The 25,878-nt window shown below is 30.0% G+C and overlaps 1 protein-coding gene across 2 annotated transcripts in view; it reads left to right on the forward strand.

Annotated features, from left to right (window-relative positions):
* The window catches only part of LOC142319325 (uncharacterized), a 71,425-nt gene that overhangs the window by 35,232 nt on the left and 10,315 nt on the right, over positions 1 to 25,878 (forward strand). For both annotated transcript variants that reach the window (XM_075356491.1, XM_075356492.1), the window contains exons 8-16: positions 1,398 to 1,667; positions 9,533 to 9,655; positions 10,605 to 10,733; positions 17,396 to 17,564; positions 18,446 to 18,694; positions 19,431 to 19,511; positions 20,742 to 20,844; positions 23,333 to 23,636; positions 25,119 to 25,422. In XM_075356491.1, the coding sequence (XP_075212606.1) occupies positions 1,398 to 1,667; positions 9,533 to 9,655; positions 10,605 to 10,733; positions 17,396 to 17,564; positions 18,446 to 18,694; positions 19,431 to 19,511; positions 20,742 to 20,844; positions 23,333 to 23,636; positions 25,119 to 25,422 (1,732 nt within the window). The remainder of the gene's footprint in view (positions 1 to 1,397; positions 1,668 to 9,532; positions 9,656 to 10,604; positions 10,734 to 17,395; positions 17,565 to 18,445; positions 18,695 to 19,430; positions 19,512 to 20,741; positions 20,845 to 23,332; positions 23,637 to 25,118; positions 25,423 to 25,878) is intronic.

Below are 25,878 nucleotides of genomic sequence, written 5' to 3' on the forward strand. Positions count from 1 at the left end.
TACATTTTTCCAGTCATGAACTGTGGACCGTAGCATCAAGTCATTTTGTTTCAAATTTATGAAGTCATTGGCATAGCGATTTGTCTCGTCTGCAATTTTATTCATTAAGTCATGATCGAAAAAAGTTTAAATGCTTGTGAAACACACTGTACTTCGTTAACTATTTCAAAGAGGATTTTTTGTGAGTTGTAAGAATCGTCCACTTTTCCCCATCTCCAATCTATGTATTTTCTTGTACGCTTCACTTATATATCAATATCGTCATCACTATCGCCACTACTCGGTTCAGAATCTTCTTTATTTTCATTACGATTTTCTGGCACAAAATCTTCATCACTTTTGCCAGTATCAAATTCACTACCACTATAAAATATTCTAATGTTACTGTCACACGTCTCATCTAAACATTCAATAATTTGTTCCGATGTAAGATTACGCGACGTGTTTGACCCGGCCATTTTCATTTACTCACAGCTGATGCAACTGACTGAAAGAAGAGCATTCAACTTAGAACAAAATCGTATTTCATCACCGATATGCAATCCTACGCAGTTATAAAAACACGGAGGGGAAGAATGAAGCCTCGTGATAACACAGAGCTAGTTGTTCAAATAAACATTACGAGATGACAGTGTTATGAAGTTTTAAAGCAAGCACTGCGCGCTGCGAGACTGTCACGTCCACCTGCCGATACATACAGCTTAACATGTGCGTAACATTCATGTGCTCCCTGCCTGAAGGGTTAATTTTATTTTTTTTGTTATCATGTGACTAGAACTATTACATAACTTGAAGTAGTTAAAATTAATAACAAATACTATCATCATAGTTTTTTTTATTTGTGTCTAATAATGACTGCATACAGACTCTTAAAACTTTTGTAATATATATGGTGCACGGAATTCAACATGAATTCATCAGTGAAAGTTTTATGCAACTTCAAGCATAGTTTATGCTGTGTTAAACCTATAAAGTTTGCTTCCTGAATCTGGTTGAATTAATTGATGCTACTTATAGGCGACTGCTGGTTAGTATGAAATAGGTTTATTTTCATCAGCCCCTAATGTTCAGGAAAGCATGTTTATAGCATTTTATTTTTTATTTGCATGATTATCAAACCTCTAAAATTTTAGATTAATTTTTTATCAGGTGTATAAAAAGGAAGAGTCATTGTTCTATTTGACGATATCAAACAAAAGACTTTTAGTGTAGTATATTGTATGAAAGTATAAATTATGTGTAAAAAAATTATTTAAATTAGCCAGCATAAAGGATTGTGTTTAGAATCAAATCTTGCTAAAATTTATGTACATAACATTTTTTTGTGTGAATTTTGATGTTTTACTTCTATTAATACTTATATAATATTTTACAATATTTATTTCTTTATGTTCTAGGATTATGAGACGACTCCTGGTCATGCCATTATATCTTTCTCAGTTAATAAAGATGATCAAGGTGTTGCTTATGACATAGATGTTTCATCTTTAGAAGGGAATGCATTGTTTCCGCATTATCTTACAAAAAACATAGGATTTGAAGTGAATTTTGGGCAATTAGAAACACCTTGGATGGAACCGAAGTTAGGTTTCACATGGGCATCACGAGTTCCATTGGAGGAACGTGTTCTTGGACCCAAAAGACCTGCTAAGAAGAGTGAATGTGAGGTATGAGGAAAATATGATTTTCTCTTCCAACGCCAATTGTTAAAAGTTGTGTATAATTCTGAATGATTCCTACATCCCTATATGTTTACTTGTGACTGCAGAATTTCTTTTTACAAAGATTAACCAAAATGTTTCATAGTTTTTTCTGTTGATTCATCTTCTCATACGTTATAAAAGTCCATTTTTTTTCTCTGTTCATTACCATTACTTTATTTACTAAAAATAAACTAGATAGAAACTTAATTTTTATTTGTTATTCTTAATGACTTTTTTACATAGTCACCATCCAGAATTATAAATTTCTCCCAGCTTTTCCTGACCTTTCGAAGGTCGCCATTGTAGAACTAATCAGATTGCATTGAAAACCATTATTTCACTTCTTCATTGACATTATTTGTGTTGTAAAATCTCCAACCCTGCAACGGTTTTTTGAGTTGGGAATAAGAAAAAGTCGCTTGAGGCGAGATTGGGAGAAAGGACAGATGTGGTAAAATTTCAAAGCTACATCACTTTGTTTTCTCAACCGCAACTCAAGATGAGCAAGCAGGTGTATTGTCAGCCAAACGACGATCACTTTTGGTGATCATTCCACGCTGTTTCTTGATCAGAGGATCATGCAGTTTGTTCAGCAGTGTGCAGTAATAGGCACCATATTAATAGTGATGGTGTGACTCAGCATAAACAGACAGCATAACCTTCCCTGCAGACTTCTGCACCTTAGCCTTCTTGGGGGAAAGATGAGCCACTGGATTTCTACTCCTTGCTCATCTCTTTTATCCCTGGATCATATTGATAGATCCAAGGTTCATCCTTAGTTACCAGGCGACCAAATAAATCCTTTTTGTATTGCTTCAAAAGATTCAATGTCTCCCTTGACAGGGAGCATGCCTCTTGCTTCTGAAAAGGAGTCTGCAATCGTGGAACCTAGCGTACTGACACCTTTGACATGTGCGGTTCTTTGTGAATAATTTTCCACATACTGCCATAACTAAGATCAGTCTCATTCATGGTTATTTGAATGGTTGCTCTTTGGTCTGTAGGATAAAGTCCTCCACTTTATTCACTGTAGTAGCATTCCACTTCTTGATCATCTGTGAGGGACATGTGGCCAGTTCAAAAATTTCTTTTCCACCAGTGTCGTATCATTTCATCATGGATTTGCAAGGCATTGTAATCTTTTAAATGAAGGAACTTAACCACACTGTGAGTCCTGTCATCTCTATTCTGCAGGTTACTTTAATCTACGGCTTCCTGAAACCAAACAAATCATCATTAATAACTGTAATATATAACCATTATGTACTTAAGGATCAATTAATTTGCAGAATAAATTTTATTCAGATATCTCTGTTATTTGTTAGTAATAATTAAAACTTTAAGATGAACCCTCGTACTGTTCTTGATCAGAATTTGAATAATAAATACTAAATCCAGTCATAACTAATCAATCAACCTTAATTAATTGGATTTAATATTTGTTATTCAAATTCTAGTCAAGAACTGTATAAAAATAGTAATGGTAATGAACATAAAAAAAAATAAAAATTGATCTTTCATAACTTACAAAAATATGAATCAATTTACTGTTCATTAAAATGAAATATAATTAAGATATTAATCACTTCAAACTGCATGCTATTCCTTTCTAGCCCTTTGCTGAAGCAAAGGTTTTTTGCTAGTAGAAGAGGAAGGCATATAGAAAGATGTATTATACATTTCAAATTTGCTTTATTAAGCTCTCTTGAGAATGTCTTGATCATGGCAAGACAAATTTTTATTTGCAACTATTTTGCCCTTCTCTTTGTAAATTCAAGCAAAACTGTTTTACCCTTTATGAACAAAAATATATAAGTAATAACTAAAATGACCAGATGTTTTATAAATATTTTACTTTTTTGTTTACTTTAACAACAACCATGTGTAGTTCTCAGCTGCTAACCAGATTCATTTGAAATAAGCATTTTGATCTCTTCCTATACTGTTACAATGTCCTTATCTACTTTTCTTTTCCCCTAATCTGTATATTGTCCCATCATTGAGAATTAAACATTTTTATGCGGCCCAAAAATTTAAAATTTTACCACCTGTTTAAAATAATTGCAGTTGCTGTTTTTAAGATTTGCTTTTAAAAACAGCAATTGCAAATTTTGATCTAACTGCTAGATCAAAACCCTTTAATTTTCATATTTATTTGTGTCAATATGTTGCTTAGATCAGGAGATGTGCAGCATTAAAGACAAAAGTGGCCATTTCTCTTTAAAATTGAATATTTCGGTTCAGAAAAATCATAGACGTAAAAAAAAAAGAAGTAAAAGCTTAAGTCTTAAGCTTTTAAACGATTTTAATGCAGTCAACTGAAAAAATTTTGTTTCCCCCATGTGCTTGATCAAACGCAAAGAAAAACTTGCAAATTTTTAAAAATTTCTTCTTACTGATTTTTTCCTTTTTTTTAAATTTGATGAATGCTGTCAAAAATTGTACTGTCAGACAGGCAACAGCAAAGATTAAATGCCACTACATTTTTTCAGATAATTTCTCTGTTCTATCCAAATTGTCTTTCCTTCTCTTGTGTATACAGCTCCTTTTTTCCCACAATCCCTTTCAGCACTTTCTTAGTTAAATTTTTCCCTTACCTTTATTCTGCATATGTCATATATTTTTTTAGTATTTAAAAATATCACCAAATCCTCAAATTTTTATTGGTAACATCTTAACATTGTTTATTTTATTTGGTGCATCTGCACCAAATAAAAGCCTAATCCATGTAATTAGAATTTATGTTGTTTTACTATTTGTAAAGTTAATTTGTGTGGTTCTCTTTATTCTGGAATTTACTGGGACATTAGTATATTTTACAACTTGTGCAGATATTACTTGTGCATATTTATTACATATAATTCCACATATTTTATTCCACTTATTAAAAATAAATAAACGTTCCATATAATATTAAAATTAAAATGTTTAATAAATTCAATGTTTGTTTTTGTTTAAAGTGCTTAATATCTGAAAAAAACATTGGACTTTGTTATGAGTATGATAGTATGAAGCTACATCAAGTAAGGGTAAAAATTTCTGATAGCTCTTTCTCAGATATGTTAGTAAGTCTAAAACCATTAGTAGTAAGAAAATCTAACAAGTCATCTGTAAACCACTTGTCATGATAAACCATGTGGTATGGAAGAGCTAGTACAGTGTTGAAGATAATTAGTTAAAAAAGAAAGAGGCAACCTCTCTTTAAAAGTCAGAGGTAATAAGTGGGAAAGTAACACTTCCCTGGTAACTGTAATGTCAAAAATATAATCAAGCACATACAAAAGTGCACCAAAATAGAAAGCTGCTTGACAAATCTGTGAAAATATTTGTTATATTCCATATATAAGGACAAGATGTCTATTATTTATGCTTGCAGTGCGTATGGTGTACATATGTTTAGATTTGCTCGTCTTAGTTGGATTTGCTTGTTTTTACACTGTGATTCCAAGCAATAGATTTTATGAAATAATTTGATACTTGTGGTATGATAAAAAAATTAAGATAGCTAAAGGACAATAAATTTGGTCTTGATTATGATTTGGTGTTTTGTGTTGTTCATCAGCAGATTAATAATTATATCCTGTGAACAACCTGTTTACCAACATAAGCTATAACATAAAACTTTTTTTTTGTCCTTTCGTCAGTGCATTTTTATTTATTGCTTACTGATGCTATAAGTAAAAAACAAAAATTTTTTTAAACAGTAACAACATTACTATAGGACTAATCAATCTAAAGTGTAATTAGGATTATTTTAATTTCATTGCCTTATAAGTTTTGTGTTACGTTTTACATTTCATTTGTGTATTATATTTAAGGATAATTGAAATATGCAATTTGTCAGAGACCACCTGAAGTGGTGCTAAGTAAAAATACTTTCAGAGCTTTTTGTGAATGTTTTGATTATGATTCATATATAAAAATCTTTGTTTACAAATATATATGTATATGTAATTTCCAAAGTAATATTTTCAAGAAAATAAAATAAGCCAACTTTAAATTCTTACATTTTACACTGAGAAGTACATGTTGGATAATCCATATTTTATTATGATGATTTGTTTTGGTACATTTGCCTTCAAGCAACAGTGAAGAGAATTAAGAATTCATGTCAAAACTGGGAAAGGAGTAATTTCTCTTTATAGCATGAGGAAAAGGAAAAAGAGAAAAGTGGATGTTAGAACAAAAGGAAAAGAATTCATTTCCCTGGACAGTTGCCACATCAGTAGGGTGCTGTAGGAGTTAGGAGTGTTCTTGTTTACTTCTGCACAATTGAAATAAATATTTGGGGTTGTAATCTGTCTTTAGATATGAGAGGTACAAGGAATCTTGAACACAGCATGGATGAAGTAGAAGATGATGTTATTTATGTGATATGCTGAGCTGTGATGACTTCCCTCAGAGTAATGTCAAGAGGCATTTCCTAAATGCTTTGGCCACATCAGAAGATTGGTAATGTATGTGCAAGAGTAGCTGCCGAGATAAAGGTAATCAGATTCTGACCACCAAGGAAGCTATGCATGAGATGGAGGGACAGAATAAATACTGTTAGTATAAGAATCTCACAAAAGACAAGGCTATGATTGGCTGTTATGGAGGAACTGATCAGAGTTGACTGCATCCATGTATGCAAACTCTATGAAGAAGATTATATATTATTTTAACACCTGATTACAGTAATGAAGGTAATAAACTGTTCAAGGTAGTGTCCTATTAGGAAATCATGCACTTCCATCCTCCATAATAGTTTATTATATGACAGAACAAATATTATCTGATGTGGACACCACATGACTTCCTTGTATGCCTATTAAATTACATATACACATTTTTTGCTGCACTTCATTTAAACTTATTTCATTTGAAAGTGAGATATGATCCTCTAATTCAATAAAGTGGACAGTTACACAATTGCATTGTGGTGGACACCACATTGCATAATTTTTTTTTTGTGGTGTCTGTATCAGAATTTTATGTTAGTGTATAATTTTGTTTCACATTGCTCAAGTAGTTGTGTAAGTGAGAATATGTCAGATCTGTAACCATGTTCACATGCTCAAATATACATATATATTTTTTTTCTAATTTAAATATATTGATTTACTAATAAGCTCTCTAAAAAAAAGTTTGAATTAAAATGAAAGTATGTAAAATTTTATCTCTCTAATAACTTCCCTTTTTTTTTTAATTGTTACTAAATTATTATTTATTCTAAAAAAAATGTTTACAATCAATGGTTAATAATTATTAATAAACATATTTAAATTTAAAAAAATATATATATGATGTGCCTTCCCCTTGTAAGATCAAAATATTTCATTAATTAAAATTTTATTTGACCATAACTCTGGAAGCGATGAAAATAAGTATCACTGATGATATATCTTTGAAAATCTCTCAATGAGGGCTTATTACTGCAGTTAAGAAAGTCTAAAATCCAAATTTTTTTGATTTTGGGCTTTATTGGACTTTTTTGGTCTAGTCAATTGCAATCAAAAGGGGAGGTGCACAACTAGATGTTACTGCAGTCCTAAATCTAAAATTTCAACATCCTATGGCTAATTGTTTTGAGTTACGCGAGATACATATGTACAGACATCATGCTGAAACTAGTCAAAATGGATAGTGGATGGTTAAAATTGATATTTCCACTGAAATCTTAAAGCCAAAATTTTTTGTTATCACAATACTTCCTCTACTTCATACAAGGAAGTAAAAAGATTCTAAACATTATAGACTTATAAAAAATTATCTGTTTTCATAAACTTAGCTGCTGACTCTTCTGATACTTTCTCGAGAGGCTAAAAAAAAGCCTGTTTTATTCCTTTTCTTTCTTTAGAATATTATCTAATTTTACTGGGCTAAAAGTGAGTTAAAAAGTACTGAGTAATTCACAAAGGGTTTCACAGCTTCAAAAGCATATAAAAATTTTTCTCAACTTACAGGTTCGGTTGAGGTCTCATTCGTAGAAAAACACATCAAGTTTGTCACCCAACATTCAACTTTGTCATCATCTGCAATATGTTGAAACACAGTTTTTATGGCTTAAAGTATAGTAGTTTATGTAATATGCGCTAAACAGTCATTTGTGGAATGACAGTTTCATGTGATTCACATCAAGTTGATTTCTTTGGACTACATGCAAAGCTTTCTCTGAGTTTTCATAGCAGTTGAGAGACACATGTGCTTCCTGGTAATTTTGTACTTTTATCAGAACAACCTGTCTCAACAAAGGTTTGGTGCCAAGAGTAAATTGTTTGCCTACTAGGAGGTTGATATGAAAATTACCTAATGTACTCTCTTTGAAAATTCGTCAGCTGACTCCAAATCGTGAAACCAAAACACAGTGAGTACGTTCTGCATCAGTAATGTGTATCCTTTTTTCAACACACTGGTGGCAGTAATGGTGTTGAAATCATTATTGATAAACTTTGTGAGTCAAAACTTGATGTGTTTTGCTATGAAACCAGACCTCAGTTGATTCTGTAAGTTGTCTACGCATGCTTTTAAAGTTGTGAAGTCCATTTTGAATCGCCTAGTATAATAGGTGTAAATAATGTTAAAAATAACACTGAATTTTGAATGTTTCAATAAACATTAGATTGTATAAATGTTACAGTCAGCTTGTATAATTATAACAAGACATATGTCATTTCATTATTAGTAATTTATATTTGTTTAATGCATGATGGAAAAATTAATATACTCAAAAGAGGAACATTGTGATTGCAAGAGAACATTATTCATACATTTTTTTTACTTTAGTGTTAGTGAAGGTGGAATTTATTAAAAAAAGATTAATTTTTATTCTTACAAAATACTTTGTTTGTAACTTGCCTGCCTCTTTATTGTTTGATTTTTCACATCTATATTAAAATATTTTTTTTAAATTGTTGATTTTTTAAAATGAATTTTATCCAATAATGTTTGCTGCAAGCAGCACTTATTTTATACATGAAAGTTTCCATACAATAAAATTTAACCTACAAAGAATGTGGATGTACAGCATTAGTATAAGAGCATAGGATCATTTTATCTAATAAATGAATTGTTTATTTTTTTAATTGAGAATAGTTAAAACTACACAATAAATGTCCAGGTCATAAGAATTTGAGAAACAAAGGGGAAATCCATTCATACTTTCAGTACAAAGTTATTTGCACTGTTAATTTCAAACACATTTGTTTAAATGAATAAAATAATTAAATATATAAAAGAATTGAAAACTTTTATATTCATAAATAATTACGAGGTTAAAATAAATACTGTAATTAAGTGTGAAACCTGTCTATTGCATGGCATGAACAATCATAAACAGAAGATAATGTGTATGATATCGATTAGCTTTCATGTGATCATAAGTAGAAAAAATCAAGAAAAATTAATTTAAATATTTTATTTTGCTGCTAGCATTTTATTTGTTTTTAAGTTAATTACTTATGTGTTATATCCAGACTAAGGAAAATCCTTTTATTGCTAAATTTGAGATTGTAATATTTATTATGGAAAATACAAAGATGTTTCAGCCCATAATCTGAAAATAGCTCCAATAATTAGTACCTTAAGAGATGTAATTGTTAATTCTTTATGAGACTGTGATTAATATAGTATCTTACTTTGATTTCTGCTATATGCTTTTCTGTAAACCCATAAAATTAACAGTCTTTAGCTGGGATTTGCTCAGCAAAAAAATCAGCCCTGGTTTAGTTTGCAGAACAACAAAATAAATATTAAAATCTCTACATTAAAGAGTTAATTTCATAAGTATAACTTAAATTTTTCTACAGAGACGACAAGCTGTTGAACTATAACTTCTGCTTTTATTTCAGGCAATTATGATGTGTGGTTTACCAGGCTGTGGTAAGACTACCTGGGCAAATGAATATTCTAGTAAACACAGAGACAAGTTCTTCAATATACTGGGAACTAACAATCTAATTGACAAAATGAAGGTATACTGTTCATTTTAATTAATTTTTTATTTTCATTATTTAACTGATAAATTGCTGTTATGTTAGCTAATTATAATAATTAATTAATAATAATTAATTTTATTGTTACTATTTCAGCTGATGTAATGGATTTGAATATATTTATTTTTTTTTTTTACCATTAAAGGAACATGAAATTTATATTTTCTATTTCGTATAAAAAAAAGTTTTAATATATTTAACTTTATAAAAATTTTATGAATTCATAAAGTCAAGTTTAAGTGTTAACTGTAATGAATCACTATAATATTATGCTTCTTTAATTACATATAATTTAATTATTACTTATACATATAGAATTTCTTATGTATGTAAACTAAGAAAGTGTGCTGGTGAATGAAAGGTGTTAAAAGTATATTTTTCAGTAAATTTTATTATCACAATGATTGTAATGAAAGCTTTCAAATTCAAATTGATTGCAAAATGTTTTTACGATGATAATTTATCTGAGTTTTGACTTGCAGATTGTATAAAGAGTTTGTCGATGCTAATGACATGTATTTAATGCTTGTGATGTTTTTCAACTTGTAGTTGTTATAATTCTCCATTTGAATGATACATCAGACATGAGTTGTGAGGAAAAATAAATACATCATTGTGGAATGTGGAAAAATTGAGAAGTTGGATGACAGGTTTGGGCATTAGTAATGTCAAAAGCTAAACGATCAACTTTTGTTGATTTATTGTTGTGTAATTATATAACTTATTGTTTTTATATAGTTATATTTAGAGTATTTATGACAATATTTTATTATAATACTTTATAGTATATTTCACATTCTTATTAATTCTCTTATTGGATTGTTTTCATTATTAATAAAATAACCAAGACATTATATGTTGTGTATAATGTGATTAACAATCGATGTGTATGATTGATTCTCAAACTTTATTTTTTATATTTGTTTAGCTGATGGGTTTGCCAAGGAAACGTAATTATGCTGGAAGATGGGATGTTTTAATTGAAAAATCTACGAAGTGTCTTAACAAGTTATTGCAGGAGGCTTACATGAGGCGTCGTAACTATATTATTGATCAGGTAGGAATAAGTTTACTATATGTGTTAAAAAACGTTATGGGCACTGACAGTAGCCATATCTACTGTGTATTATGTCACAAAACTATGGCTTGTTCTGCATACATTGTTTTATGGCCACACTGGATTTAATATTTCAGCATCAAATTTTTATTTATGTTCTTTAGAAGTAGTTTACTATTTAGTACCAATTTGCAATCATAAACTCTGTTGGTAACTATATTAACCTTTGTCTTAACTTTCTGGTTATGCTTATATCAAATCATTCAAAATATCTAAAATCTATGTGGCAAAAGCATCATTTAATATTTAATATGGTTTTAGCCAAAGAGTTGGGTAGTAGGGTTTGCTTATGGCCGATTAGAAAATTGTGTTTTTGAGTCTTATCTTGGTGGTCTGTTGGGTAGGTCTTCAGTTATATCCACTATGGAATTGCCTCTTATTTAAAATTTGCAACTACTTAGGTAAATCATTTTTTACTTGCTGCTAATAGGAAGAAATAAGTAAACGTCCAGTAATTTAAATTAGTAAAATAAATGGATATCATTAAATTGACTTTTTTTTAATATATATATATATACCCGAGGTCTGTAAATAAAGTAATGAGACTAGTTTCTTTTTTGCAACCTAAGTGGCAGTGCTGTACTAGTAAACAAATGGTTATATGGACAGCTGTATTATAAGCGGTATTAATCAGCTGTTCAATAAGCTATTAATATATTAAGTATTAATCTTTTTATTTCTTGTTGCCACATGAGATATAAACAAACTTTTTGTGAAAAAGTTTTTGTTGTGCATTAGAAAAATGAGTGATTTTGTGTTAAACTGTGTGAGAATGCTACTGAAACTTATTAAAAATTGAAAAGGGTGTATGGAGATGACGCACTTGTCATGAGCCTAAGGTTTTAGGTGGGTTAAAGCATTTTCAGATGGCCAGGAATCAGTTGCGGAAGATCCATGCTCTGGAAGACCATTAACATAAAAAAATGACAATGTTGAGCGAATCAAAGATTTGATACGGTACAACCAGCGATTAACTGTCAGAATGATTGCAGAACAGTTGAATTTGAACCATACCACAATCCATCAAATTTTTACAAACGAATTGGACAAGATAAAAGTTTATGCTAAATTGGTTCAAAAATACTTCATTGCTGAACAGAAAAAACAAAAGGATGGAAGTATACTGCAATTTTCTAAGGCTAATTAAAACAGATACTGATTTTCTAAAAAAACGTTATTGGTGATGAATTTTGGTATTTTGGTTTGTTTATTTGAATATGATCCAAAAACAAACTGCCAGAGCAAGGAATATCACACTTCAAACTCATCACATCCTAAAAAACCAAAAATGAGCAAATCAAAAATCAAAACCCTATGCTAATTTGTTTCTTTGATAGTAAGGGGTTTGTAAGTTTCTTTGTCCATAAGGGGTTTTTGGCTTCAGGACAGATTGTAAATCAGTATGTTTACCGAGAAGTTCTTGAAAGATTGCAGAAAAGAGTTGCCTGTGTGAGATCAGCTATCAAAGACAACTGGATGCTGCATCATGACAATGCACCTTGTTACACTGCTCTCTGAGTTCATCAAACATTCCTGTAGTTCCTCAACCACCTTATTCAACTGACGATCCTGTGACTTTTTCCTGTTACCGACTTTAAAAACACCTCAAAGGACACCATTTTGGAACAGTAGAAAACATTTAAAAAAAATGTAAACAACCATCTGAAGGATATTCCGATTTTTGAGTTACAACACTGCTATGAAGAGTGGGGAAAACCATTTGAAATATAGAGTCCATGTATAATTGGATTGTAAATAAAAAAATTTCTGAAACTGTCATTAGTTTTACAGACCTTGTATATAATAAATTTATAAAAATGGTCTTGCCCAAAATCTATTTATACATTTAATTCTTTGGTTTACTTTATATCTTTCAGCTATTAATTGTCCTGCAGTTAGAAATTAAAGCAAAGTTTTAGTTAATGTTTTTGTTCATATGTTAATTACTTTTGTTTTGGTCTAATTGTAGCGATCTAAAGAATAATCTTAAATCAATTTAAGATAAGTATTGTCTCATGAAAATTGTTCAGAACTTGTTAAAACAACAAAATTGTGGAATACATCTAATAAGTTTTTTTTTATGAATAATTAAATTACAATCTTTTAAAAATAAATGCCCTTAATCATGGTAAGCAATTGTTGCTTAGTAAAGCTTACTTAAATAAAAAGTATAACGTTTAATACTTCACTTAAAAACAACTTATATTAAGTAAATCTTACCATCTGGTTGTATTACAGGTTTTTCTATCAGTAATTTTATATTAAGGATGCTCATTAGAGGTTTTTACAGAGTTGCTGTTTTAAAAGTAGCTAAAAATATTTTTGGATTTGTCTTGGGTAAATTAAGCAAATTTGAATAAATTACTTCGGATATCTTCTATTTGTAATAATGTAAGCAGAACAAACCATATTATATGATTTGTTACAAATTGTAATTAAATTTGATGTCAATTAATACTTTATTTTAATCCAAATTAAGCATTCTTTCAGCATGGTAAACCAGTTTGCATTATGTGAAATAAAACGTAATTGTGAGTTTGCATTACGTGAAATAAAACGTAATTGTGAGAATATTGTAAAGGTTATATAATATAGATTTTATGGTGGTAATGTTTAATTATTAATGATGAACCTATTAGAACTAGTACTAGGACGTGGTAAAATCATTTTAATAAATAAACTGCTATTTGATCACTGATAATTATCTTTTCTCTGATACTGGGTTATTAATTTTTTTATTATAAAATCTTTTAATCTCAGGCATATTTAATTTTATTTAAGAAACTAGACATTTCAAAAAGAAAAAAATTGATGCATACCACCTAAATATTTTAAAAGTATAATTGATTAAAAAAGTATGTATAATTGATGCAACTAAAACTCTATTTCAACCACTATATATTTTTATAGTTCGTTGATAATTTAGACTTAACATATTTATTTTGAAGTACTTTAGTTATTGCTACTTGTTTACCATCTTTACTGTTAATAAGTGGCTTTATTTCTTTAATAAAGCCATTCATTAACTGTTTTTCACTCTTGTTCTCTTGTTTTCATGAGGTAAGTTTGGTGTAAATTTTCAATGATTTCTAGTGACCAGTCAAGATATTTTTTGTTTGATGAGGTAAGTGTTCTAAGTAAGTCAAACAGTCTATAACATTTGAAATTCTGCTCTAATTTGATCGGTAAGTTATAGGTTTAATTTTAGTTTTAAGTGCATCATCGGGTACTAATTATTTTAAAGAAAAAAGGTAAGTACTTTGATAACATTAAAGAAATTGTAAGTTTTTAAGGTGAACTCATAAAAATTATATGTGTAAATTCAGTGGATTGTTGAAAAGTTTGCTTAAATGTTAGGTTCATGTTCATTATTTTATTTTTGAAACTGAAGATTCTTATAATGATATTTTGCTCTACTTAAGATTATAAGTTATACATTTTAATGTAAGTTTGAAATTAACTAAAACTTGTTATATGTGATGTGTGCTGGCCATCTGATTAAGATTTTAATATTAAGTTTTTTATTGATGTTTGATAACTTATTTTGGTGAAAGATTACTAGATAATTAGAACAACAGGATAACCAGTATTTGAGATTATAACTGGAGGTGAAATTTAAGCAGTGGAAGATATATGCTTTTTTTGGCATCTGTTAGCTTTAGTGTGTAGTTTTCGTATCGCTTGATAAAATAAATATATTTGCACAGTATCAAACAATTGACTACTGTTGTACAACTTTGCTCAATAGTTGTACGTCAAATGGTCCATTAAAATTAATGTAAGGGTTACAAAAAATTAATTGTTAAGATTCTCTTTTTCTAGTATAATAAATAATAAGCCGTGATGAGTTAAAGTAACATAATTTAATTATTGCTTTAGTTTATTCTAATTGAGAAGCTGTTATTGCATTTTACTTTACTATTGAAAACTTCTTGCAAAGGTGTAAAAATGGAATTATATGTATATCTATGTTTAATTTAAAAACGCAACCAAGAGTGTTTATTTTACACTTACACTTTCTGCATTAAAATTCTTATTCATGTAATTAATGGTACCCACGTTTTAAAACTTTTTAAGTGACACAGACTTTGTTCACATCTGACATCTAATTAGTTGCTAAGATGTTTTTATTAGACTAAGATCTCAAAAAAATGATTTTTCCTTAAATAGCTATTACCAAGAGAAGGATTGATTAATAGTTGAAAAACAAGAATAATAATAAAATTGAAATTATAAAAAGTTTATAAAAATTGGGTGTTAATGTAGGGATCTATAGACATTTTACAGATACCAATATTAACTACCAAAACATGATGATGCTCAGTGCTACTATAAAAAGGTGAATTTTGGTTACAGGAATTGAGTTAATTATTTCTATTATTTACTTACATATAATAAAGTGCAATTCATCATTTAATTATTGAAAGCTCTCTTAATGAATTTTCTTATTGCAAATTATTGTGATAACATATTTTCATTCTCTGTACCACTGAAATAATTTTATTTGGTTTCCAAACATGAGTAACATTTTCTTAAATTTTAAAATTTAGAAACAACTTTTGAACTTAACAGTACAGTGGAATATTATGTTATAGGTGTACTGAAGTATAATTTTGATGGTTTACTGTTAATATATATATATATATAAAATAATAATTCAGGTAATCTGAATTAATGTTTTCTTCCTGCTAACAGCAGGCATGCATATAGGAAGTTAGTGAAATGATTTTTATGATGAAACTGTTCTACCTTTATAAGAAATCAAACAAACAATAGATTTAGATAACAGCAGCGATAACTTGATCCCTATACCAGAGCCTGTTCTAATAGCATTATGTTATAATATAAACCATTCATAATTGAATAAGTTGTGGATTTAATAAACTATAACGGTGATAGACATGTATGAACTATGTTTAGTGCTGTTAGTGGAAAAGGAGTATTGTCTTTTATAATTGTGTTTGTGAACCCATTAAACTTAATTTAAAATAACCAGTTTCTTTTAGACTAAGTTCCTTATAAAAATTAAGAAAAATTATTGAAAGTGTTATATTGTGAGGCTAAGAAAGATTAATTTCATTAGTGAAGTTCAATACTCCTTTACTGATGAGTCCAGTTGTGTTTGCAATGAAAAGCAGTTTGCACAGTTAATGATATAAATCGATGTTCTACAGTATCAAATTGTTGTGTTAGCTTTATCATAGAAGAACTTTACTTTATAAAGTTTATAAAATTGATTTGTTAAAGTAAGTTTGCTGCACAAATTAAGGACTTTTGTGTCTGATAATTTATATACTAATTATATTTTTTATTGAATTAAAAAAAAAGTTTTATTGGAGTATGCATACCTATGTTAAATCCTAGCAATGGAAGAAAATTTAGGGTTAGATATAACCAGTAAATAAAAGCATTCCTTATTACGCTGGAAGTGTTCTTACTTAGTAATAATTATCCATGACGTGATATCAGAAATTTAAATTTTGTTACTCTCAGAGACATTTTTTTGTCCATTGAGTTTCATTTAATTCTTAAAAGGCTGGGTAGGGAATGTACAAAGAAATAAATAAATACTTTATTGAATTGTAACTAACTTAACAGTACAAAAAAAAGAATATGAATATATATATATATATACATTTTAAAAAAAATGTTTTTATGATTAGCCTGGTACTGTACTTGTAATTTTGTGATGTTGTATTGTTACCATGTGTAATAATTGTGTAAGCAGCTGAGAATAAGTTACCAAGATTCTTACATCTAAGTATGGTTCATTTAATGTTAGGACACTGGGTTTGATTTTTTAAGCACTTAGAGATAAATAGCATTCTATTTTATTCAGTGTGTTTTTATTTAGTGATAAGTATTTAGCGAATCTGCTTGTTATATACCAATGAAGCCATTTAATTATTAATGATATAATTATTATCAGTATATCATAATAAAACAGTGATGCCGTGAGCAGTAAGATGTAAATAGAGTGGAAAGTGTTTAGAAGATGGCCAGCATGTTAGGTAGACTAGCCTATGTTTATCTTTTGGTGATTATGATATTATATGAAATTATGACATGATTAATTTTATGGTGATATTTCATTGATTCAATTTGATAACTTATGTATATATCATTTGATCTCCATGAATTCAATAATAGTTCATTGAGATTTGTTGGATGTTAAACATAATTAATGTCTATATTTCTCCTCCAAGGCAGGCAGTCTACAACAGTTGATCACCAAATTGGTACGTCATGACCTATACCTGATTGATTTGTTAGCAAATCATCAGTAATGTCGGTCAAAGGTGAGTGGCATAATGTATATTATTAACTTTTAAGTTGTTTAAGGTGGAGTTGTGGAGAGTTGCCGAGTGACTCACTGGTGACTCACAACTGATGATGATGATGAGAGGTTGAGAGAAATTTTTTTAAGTATTTTTGTGCAGAGATTCTTCTCATTGCAGATGATAAGGTTTCCGTACAGCATTGAGGAATTCAATGTATTTTTTTTTATTTATCATCACATCTTTATTGTTTGATGCGATGTGACATTGTCGCAACATTATTTGTGAATACACTCTCAACAAACCTCTCCTTACTTACTACAGACGAATGTTTATCCGAGTGCGCAAAAGCGCAAAATGAGGAACTATGAAGGCTTCATCCGGCGTGCTGTCGTTATAGTCCCTACTGATGAGGAGTTCAAGAGACGAGTTGCAAAACGTGAGGCTGAAGAAGGCAAAGATGTTCCGGATTCCGCAGTATATGAAATGAAAGGTGAGGTTAATTCTTGATGCATGTTTTCAAATTTCTTGTTGCAACCACAACACTTTAAAAACAGCCATTAAAAACAATCACATACCATTATTATTATTATTGTAGCAGTGGTAGTACTTTTTTAAATGATTTTTCTTTTTTTTTTTTACTTTGTATCTTAATTTTTTTGCTTTGTCTTATTTTCACTCATCCTTAAATCTGTCAGTTTCTTATAATTTTTCTAATCGGTTAGTATCCTGCCCATTTGCTGTTTTGCATAATTTTTGTTCTTACATTTTAAATAAAAGTGTTGTTGCACAGTTCTAAGTTACTGTTAGATACATGACATATATTTTTATATTTGATGTCCTTTTTTCCTATTGATTTTTGTTTGTAATTTTTTTTTGAACTTAAATGAACTTTGAAATTTATGTACTCTTAACTGATTTTGCAAGATATATTTTCCTGAATTTTTTTTTTGTTTTAAATTAGAATTTGATCATTTTTACTGGAATATTTTAATTAAAACGATGATGATTTAAGTTTATTTTGTTACAGTTTAATTTATTGTTAAATGTGAAATCAGTCAGTCATTTTTATCAAATTCTAATTTTGTGATTAATTTTTTTTTTAAAGCCTTATAAAAGAAGTCAATACACATTGTTTGAAATAGTATAATTATTTAATGTAATATATTATTCTCAAGTGTAATGATTTTGCTTGTATTTAAACTGGATTTAGTTAGGTGATTTTGATGTTTTCAGTTTGTTTCATGAGGTAAAGTTTATCAAGTGTCTTAGTTTATAACAATGACGTATGCGTATTGACTTCAGTGTTTTTATTTGTATCACTTCAAAATAAATCATTTTCATATTGTTACAAGTGTGTTTTGGGTTTTGTAGCTAACTTCAAGCTGCCTGAGAAGGGTGACATCTTCAGTGATGTTACTTATGTTGAACTCGAGGAACCAGAGGCAAGAAAATTAGTGGAGAAGTATAACAAGGAGGCAAGAGATGCTGGCTTTGTTCAACAACAACAAAAACAAATGAGTCAGAAACGTTTTAAAAGGGATGATCATCGTCCATTTAGAGGCGGTGGAGGTGGTGGTGGCGGTGGTTTTAGAGGGGGTCATCGTGGTGGAAAAGGCAAAGGTTAGCATTGTGTTTGTAAGAATAGAAGTGTTATGTTATTTCGAACAAATAGTTTCAGGGAAATATTATTTTAATAGTATTATTTTCACCCATTTACTTAATGCGTTGGTAGCTCCTCAGTAATTAATTAATAAAAGAATAATGTACCCTTTTTGTTAACATATTATTTCCATTTGAAGTATTTGTGATCATTTCCATTCAGGTCGTCAAACTTTTTTTATTTAAAATATAAATTATGCATGTTTACCTTATATATATATATATATATATATATATATTTTTATTTTTATGTATACATATTAACAGATAAGCTTGGTGTAGTTTCAGACAAATGTTCCAGTTTTTCTCTACCATTATTTTAGGTTCATGACAAATACTTATTACCATTCACGTAATTAATTAACCACTGTTGTTTCATAAAAATTGATGAAGCCATTGTGAGTTAGTTATACAAATATAACATCCAAAGATCCTTCTATTTGTGTAGCCACATACATATATATTTTATAATTTCTGTTTTCAAATTTGGTTAGACACTGGGCTCATGTTCTCCAGAAAAGCCTAGAGCTCTCCTTGGCTTCAGAAAATGGAGTGCAAGGACATTAATATACATTGTGATGAAGCGCAATATATGTATCATATTAATAATGGCTATTTTGTACAATTTAAAGTATATATTTTACTATTTCAGTTTTAGATATTTAATTTAATTAAGGTTTTTGTTAAATTTTTTCAGGTTTTGATAGAAAGGATCGCCATAATGGTAAACCGCCATTTAGACGAGGTGGTCCACCTCCGTTAATGAGAGGAAGCAGAGGTAGCATTAATACATTTCTTAAAATTTCTTTATCTTGATTGTTTTAGACTTTTTGTTTCTGGAATTAAGACTTTTTTTGTTGATAATAAACATAACAATTTTTAAAACTAATTTATTTATAGCATGATCTGTTACTTCATACGTTAATTTTTTTTTAATGGCTTACGCAATGTAATTATATATTTTATTCAGCACTTTGTTAAAATGATAGGCACTTAAGAATTTTTAATTAATAATACAAAAATCGTCTATCTGTATATTCATCAAAATTATATTTAGACAGAATATATATGTAAGGTGTGACAAAAGTGAAAAAGTGGTGTATGAAATTCTAGATATGATTTTTCAGTAAGCTGAAAGAAGCTAACTGTACATTTCTCATCATTATTAATTAAATTTTATTTGAAATGTGAGTTCCCTGAATAGTATTATAAAATAATACCATTTATGAGTTTGTTTCTCCTCCCCCAGTATAAAGTAACAGTAAAAGTCTCCTTTATTACTTGCTTTTCTTTAACTCACAATGTTTTTATTTTCATGTTTCTTCAAATCTTGCATTCTTAATTTAACACACTTCATGACATTGCCGATTGATGAAATTTTGCACAGTTACTCTAAGGTCAGGTGACAATATTATATTCCACCATTGCTTTAGCAAACATTACTCTACACGGAGATAAATTAACGGTACAAGTATATTTAACATACTTCCTGACATTGCCTATTAATAAAATTTTGCACAGTTACTTAAGGTCAAGTGACAATACAATATTCCACCATTATTTTTGCAAACTTCCCTCTATAAAGGGGTGAACTAAGGGTACGGATATAAAAAATGCAAAAGATGCAGGGTTTTTGAGGTCATAGATGACAAATCTGATAGCCATTTGATTAAAGTATGACTAAAAAGTATAAAGCAAGTTTTAAAAAATTTTTGTAATATTACTTAATTTCAGATCAAATGTCACACAAAAAAGAAAGAAAAGATGTTATGAATCCACAGTTTCAAAATCTTCATAATTAAGTTGCAAATTGACAAAATTTGATAAAACTTAAGTCATGGAGACATCCTGATATTGTTAGTTATTTACTTTTACTTGAATCTGGAAATGAAGTGGATATAGTTATTTTAGTAGTTTTGTTTCCAAGGTTTTTTTTTTACATCTTTTAGATCTCTAAACTCGTAGTTTGTCATAGTACATATTTTTTATGTATATTTCTTTTTTTAAGGAATGGATCGTCACAGAGGACCTGGTGGTGGAGGCGATCGTGGTGGTGGATGGCAGCCACGAGGCCCAGGTGGTGGAGGTGGTGGCGATCGATGGAGAGATAGGTATTGTTTATTTTTCAATTGTATAAAATCAAATCTTTTGGTTTTCTGAATTTTAATTACAATAATGATGTAATTTTTATTTTCATATATAAATAACAATTATAAACATTTACGAACTGGTTTGTAACTCACTATTTGCCAGGAATGTTATTTCTCCAAAAGTGATTTACTCTTTGTTCTAGTTATTTTTATTTAGTTATTTTACTTTAATGATGTTATAAATATTCACATCATCAGAAACAGCTCTTTCATGTTTAAATGCTTTTAGAATACAAATAACATTATTTAAATCAAGATAATAATACTACTTGCTGCATTTTGAAACTAATATAGTGGTGTATATACAAGAACAGAGTTGGTTGCTTTACTAATATTAAGATGCACTGGAAGTGTTAGAATATTAAGAAAATTTTTAGCTGAAACTGTTATGATAGAGACAAGGAAATTGTATAGACTGAATTCTGTTTGAAATCTGAGCACACCAGTTTAGGTGCAGAGTATGCATACACAAATAAAACCATGTATCTGTATGTGTGATTACTTTAGACATTCATATCTAAACTAAAATTTTAATGATCGATAGCATTAAACCTTATGTTTGCAATTAGTCTACAAAATCCTATAATAATAACAATTGTGTAGAGCTATGGTACCCCACCACAACTCCAGCTGTAAAATTGAGAAGATGCAGAAATAATTTAAATCTGAGTCGTCAGTTATGAAGGGTACTTTTAATTATATTTGTGAATGTGGATGAGTTTTCATAAAATAATAGTTGACATTATCAGTGAAAGGATTGTGTCAAGTAATTTATTTTGAGAATATTGTTCTTTGTTAAAACTTATTATGATATTGATAAGGTCAGGTGACAAATTGAGATCTGAATTTAAGAGAGCATTAAAAGATTTAAATGGCAGAAAGGCTCCTGGAATAGACGGAATACTTGTAGAATTACTGCGCAGTGCAGGTGAGGAAGCGATTGATAGATTATACAAACTGGTGTGTAATATTTATGAAAAAGGGGAATTTCCGTCAGACTTCAAAAAAAGTGTTATAGTTATGATACCAAAGAAAGCAGGGGCAGATAAATGTGAAGAATACAGAACAATTAGTCTAACTAGTCATGCATCAAAAATCTTAACTAGAATTTTATACAGAAGAATTGAGAGGAGGGTGGAAGAAGTGTTAGGAGAAGACCAATTTGGTTTCAGGAAAAGTATAGGGACAAGGGAAGCAATTTTAGGCCTCAGATTAATAGTAGAAGGAAGATTAAAGAAAAACAAACCAACATACTTGGCGTTTATAGACCTAGAAAAGGCTTTCGATAACGTAGATTGGAATAAAATGTTCAGCATTTTAAAAAAAATTAGGGTTCAAATACAGAGATAGAAGAACAATTGCTAACATGTACAGGAACCAAACAGCAACAATAACAATTGAAGAACATAAGAAAGAAGCCCTAATAAGAAAGGGAGTCCGACAAGGATGTTCCCTATCTCCGTTACTTTTTAATCTTTACATGGAACTAGCAGTTAATGATATTAAAGAACAATTTAGATTCGGAGTAACAGTACAAGGTGAAAAGATAAAGATGCTACGATTTGCTGATGATATAGTAATTCTAGCCGAGAGTAAAAAGGATTTAGAAGAAACAATGAATGGCATAGATGAAGTCCTACGCAAGAACTATCGCATGAAAATAAACAAGAACAAAACAAAAGTAATGAAATGTAGTAGAAATAACAAAGATGGACCCCTGAATGTGAAAATAGGAGGAGAAAAGATTATGGAGGTAGAAGAATTTTGTTATTTGGGAAGTAAAATTACTAAAGATGGACGAAGCAGGAGCGATATAAAATGCCGAATAGCACAAGCTAAACGAGCCTTCAGTAAGAAATATAATTTGTTTACATCAAAAATGAATTTAAATGTCAGGAAAAGATTTTTGAAAGTGTATGTTTGGAGTGTCGCTTTATATGGAAGTGAAACTTGGACAATCGGAGTATCTGAGAAGAAAAGATTAGAAGCTTTTGGAATGTGGTGCTATAGGAGAATGTTAAAAATCAGATGGGTGGATAAAGTGACAAATGAAGAGGTATTGCGGCAAATAGATGAAGAAAGAAGCATTTGGAAGAATATAGTTAAAAGAAGAGACAGACTTATAGGCCACATACTAAGGCATCCTGGAATAGTCGCTTTAATATTGGAAGGACAGGTAGAAGGGAAAAATTGTGTAGGCAGGCCACGTTTGGAGTATGTAAAACAAATTGTTGGGGATGTAGGATGTAGAGGGTATACTGAAATGAAACGACTAGCACTAGATAGGGAATCTTGGAGAGCTGCATCAAACCAGTCAAATGACTGAAGACAAAAAAAAAAAACGATATTGATCTCATTTTTGTATGAGTAAAGGTTTTCTGAGAAGTAGGATAAGTTATTTTACAGAATTAAAAACTTGTTTTTAACTAAGAAATTATTTCTGTTGCAGAAACCAAGGTGGTGGTGGCGGTGGAGGAGGAGGTGGCGGTGGAGGAGGAGGAGGAAGGTATGGCAATGACAGAGGAGGCAACATGGGAGGCTGGAGAGGAGGTGGTGGTGGCGGCCCTGGTGGCAGAATGGGTGGTGGTGGCGGCGGCGGCGGCCGAAATGACTATGGAGGAGACAGACCACGTGGTTCAATGGGTGGTGGCGGTGGAGGAGGTGGCGGCGGCGGCGGCGGTGGTGGAGGATATGATCGTAACAGAGGACCACCACCCCCTCCGCCACAACACAATAGAAATCGCGACAATAAGGTCAGAAACAAAGTCGTGTGTTTCGGTTTATTTTATATTCATTTTTGCTATATTGTAGTAATTGTTAATTTTAACAAAGAATATCTGAAACAAGAATATCATATTTTGTTCAAAATAAGTAAAACTATGCTCTTCTATACTGTGTAAAAGGTTCAGGATTTGTGAAACAAGATCTTGATTATAGCTTATATTTTCTAGATAACTAGTAGGTGTTAAAGTAAATAAAATATTATAAATTCTGAGAAATTAGTCCAAAATAAGCAATCTTAAAAATTAAAAAGAAAAGAAAAAGTATATTTGTGTAAATCCAAATTTAAGAAATAAAATGAAATAATCAGTTTCTGTATTCAAGCTTTCTGGAAAAACAAGGTGTTAATAAACTTGCATAAAAAAAAACTATTTTTCCATATAAAAGCCTCTTGGAGTATTTTGAAATAAGATGTTAATGAACTTACATAAAAAGATTATTTTATGGTTTTATTAAAAATCCCTTTAAAAGGAAACCTAAAATTTATAAAAGTTAACCAAATACATGTATATAAAGTGTAAAAAATTGATACATATAATATTTCTGAATGAACTTTGGGCAAGTTTTCCAAAATCATTTGGAGATAATTATTTTTTTCTAGAGTCTTATGTGACAAAGTAGGATGTGAATTGTACAATTGAAAGATGTCTAACAGCTTGTCTGTTAACTTCCTTGCTACCTTCAGTTCTTGAGGTGATTATTTTACTGTTTTTTGTTAATCTGTCCTAAATTTATCTCAATAATTATATTTCCAGTTATTCCTTTTTCTTGTTTAGTTTCCGAATTATTGGTTATAAATAAGTTCCTAACTGTTCAGAACCATTTCTTCAGATAAAACTGTTTACAATTTAGCCTAAAAATAAATTTTGCTTCAATTTCAAAAAAAAACTAATGTAAGGATATGAAACTGAAGCTCATTTACAAAACCAAAAAAAAAAAATTGTGTGTAGTGAACATCATTTAATGAAAACAGAAACAATTATTTAAAATTCAAAGCTATCAACCATTCCCAGGAGTTTTGTTCAGAATTTGTGTTTTATTTAATTGTAGTTCGTTTTATACTCCTCTGCAAGTGCATTAACTACTGTGCTTGCTACCAATACATGTTTACAGCGTGCAAAAAAGTTGCACTTAATGATGGTGTCTTTTAAGTTTGTTTTTATATGGAACTAAGTTATATACTTCTTTAGGCCAGTTTTACCTGAATCTACTACTTCTTTCCAGTACATTATTTTCTGATGCATTCCAACTGTTTTGAATTATCAGCAAATAGGGAATACAGTTTTGTTTAGGATCTGTTAATTTACTTTTGAATGTTCAATTTTTATTTAATAACTGAAAGTACATAATGCACGCTATCTAAAGTAAAATTTGTAAAGGATATATAGTTTTTAAGAAAAACCCGCCTGTATTTATGAATTGCTAAAAAAATGAGTGAATTCCCTTTAAAACAGAAGGGTGGCGGTGGAGGTGGTAGTGGTGGAGGCGGTGGAGGAGGAGTTGGCGGCGGCGGCGGAGGAGGTGGAAGTGGCGGTGGTGGTGGAAACAGTGGACCACCAGCATTGTCATCAGGAGGAGGAAACCAAAATCAGGGTGGCCAACAAGGAGGACAACAGAGTGGTGGTGGTTCATGGAGCGGCTATACTCAAGGTGGTCAGCAAAGTGGTTGGGGATGGGGTCAACAAGCGGCTTACAACCAGGGTTGGGGACAAGGCTACCAACAGCAACAGCAACAGCAGCAGCAGCAGCAACCACAAAGTAAGTTCAAAACTTTCAACCAGAAAATATTTTTAGCGTAGACTATTTTTATCAGTAATAAAAATGGCAGTAATCATGTGTTAACTTTATTTACCTTGTTCATGAAATATAAGATTTAACAGTTAGGTGAAGATTAATTTAGTGACAATAAAACTCTATTCTTAAATTTATTTAATACTAATTTTTTTTTTATATTGTCTATTGATATGGAATTAATATATATGAAATTGCATGTCAGGAAAATAGACAGTAGTAAGGTTCTTATGTGTGATTTTAGCAATTCTTGCAGTTATCTTTAACAAAAAATTGAACCTCATTTCACACATAGTAGCAGCATGCAATTGTATGTTTCTTTAAATTTACCTTTTATATAACGATCTTTAAATTAACTCTTCAATGCATCAGGATGCATAACATCAAGCATATTTTTTTCCTAATAATTACATGTAAAATCAA

Source organism: Lycorma delicatula, chromosome 2 (assembly GCF_047948215.1).
Source record: "Lycorma delicatula isolate Av1 chromosome 2, ASM4794821v1, whole genome shotgun sequence".
NCBI classification, from domain to species: Eukaryota; Metazoa; Arthropoda; class Insecta; order Hemiptera; family Fulgoridae; genus Lycorma; species Lycorma delicatula.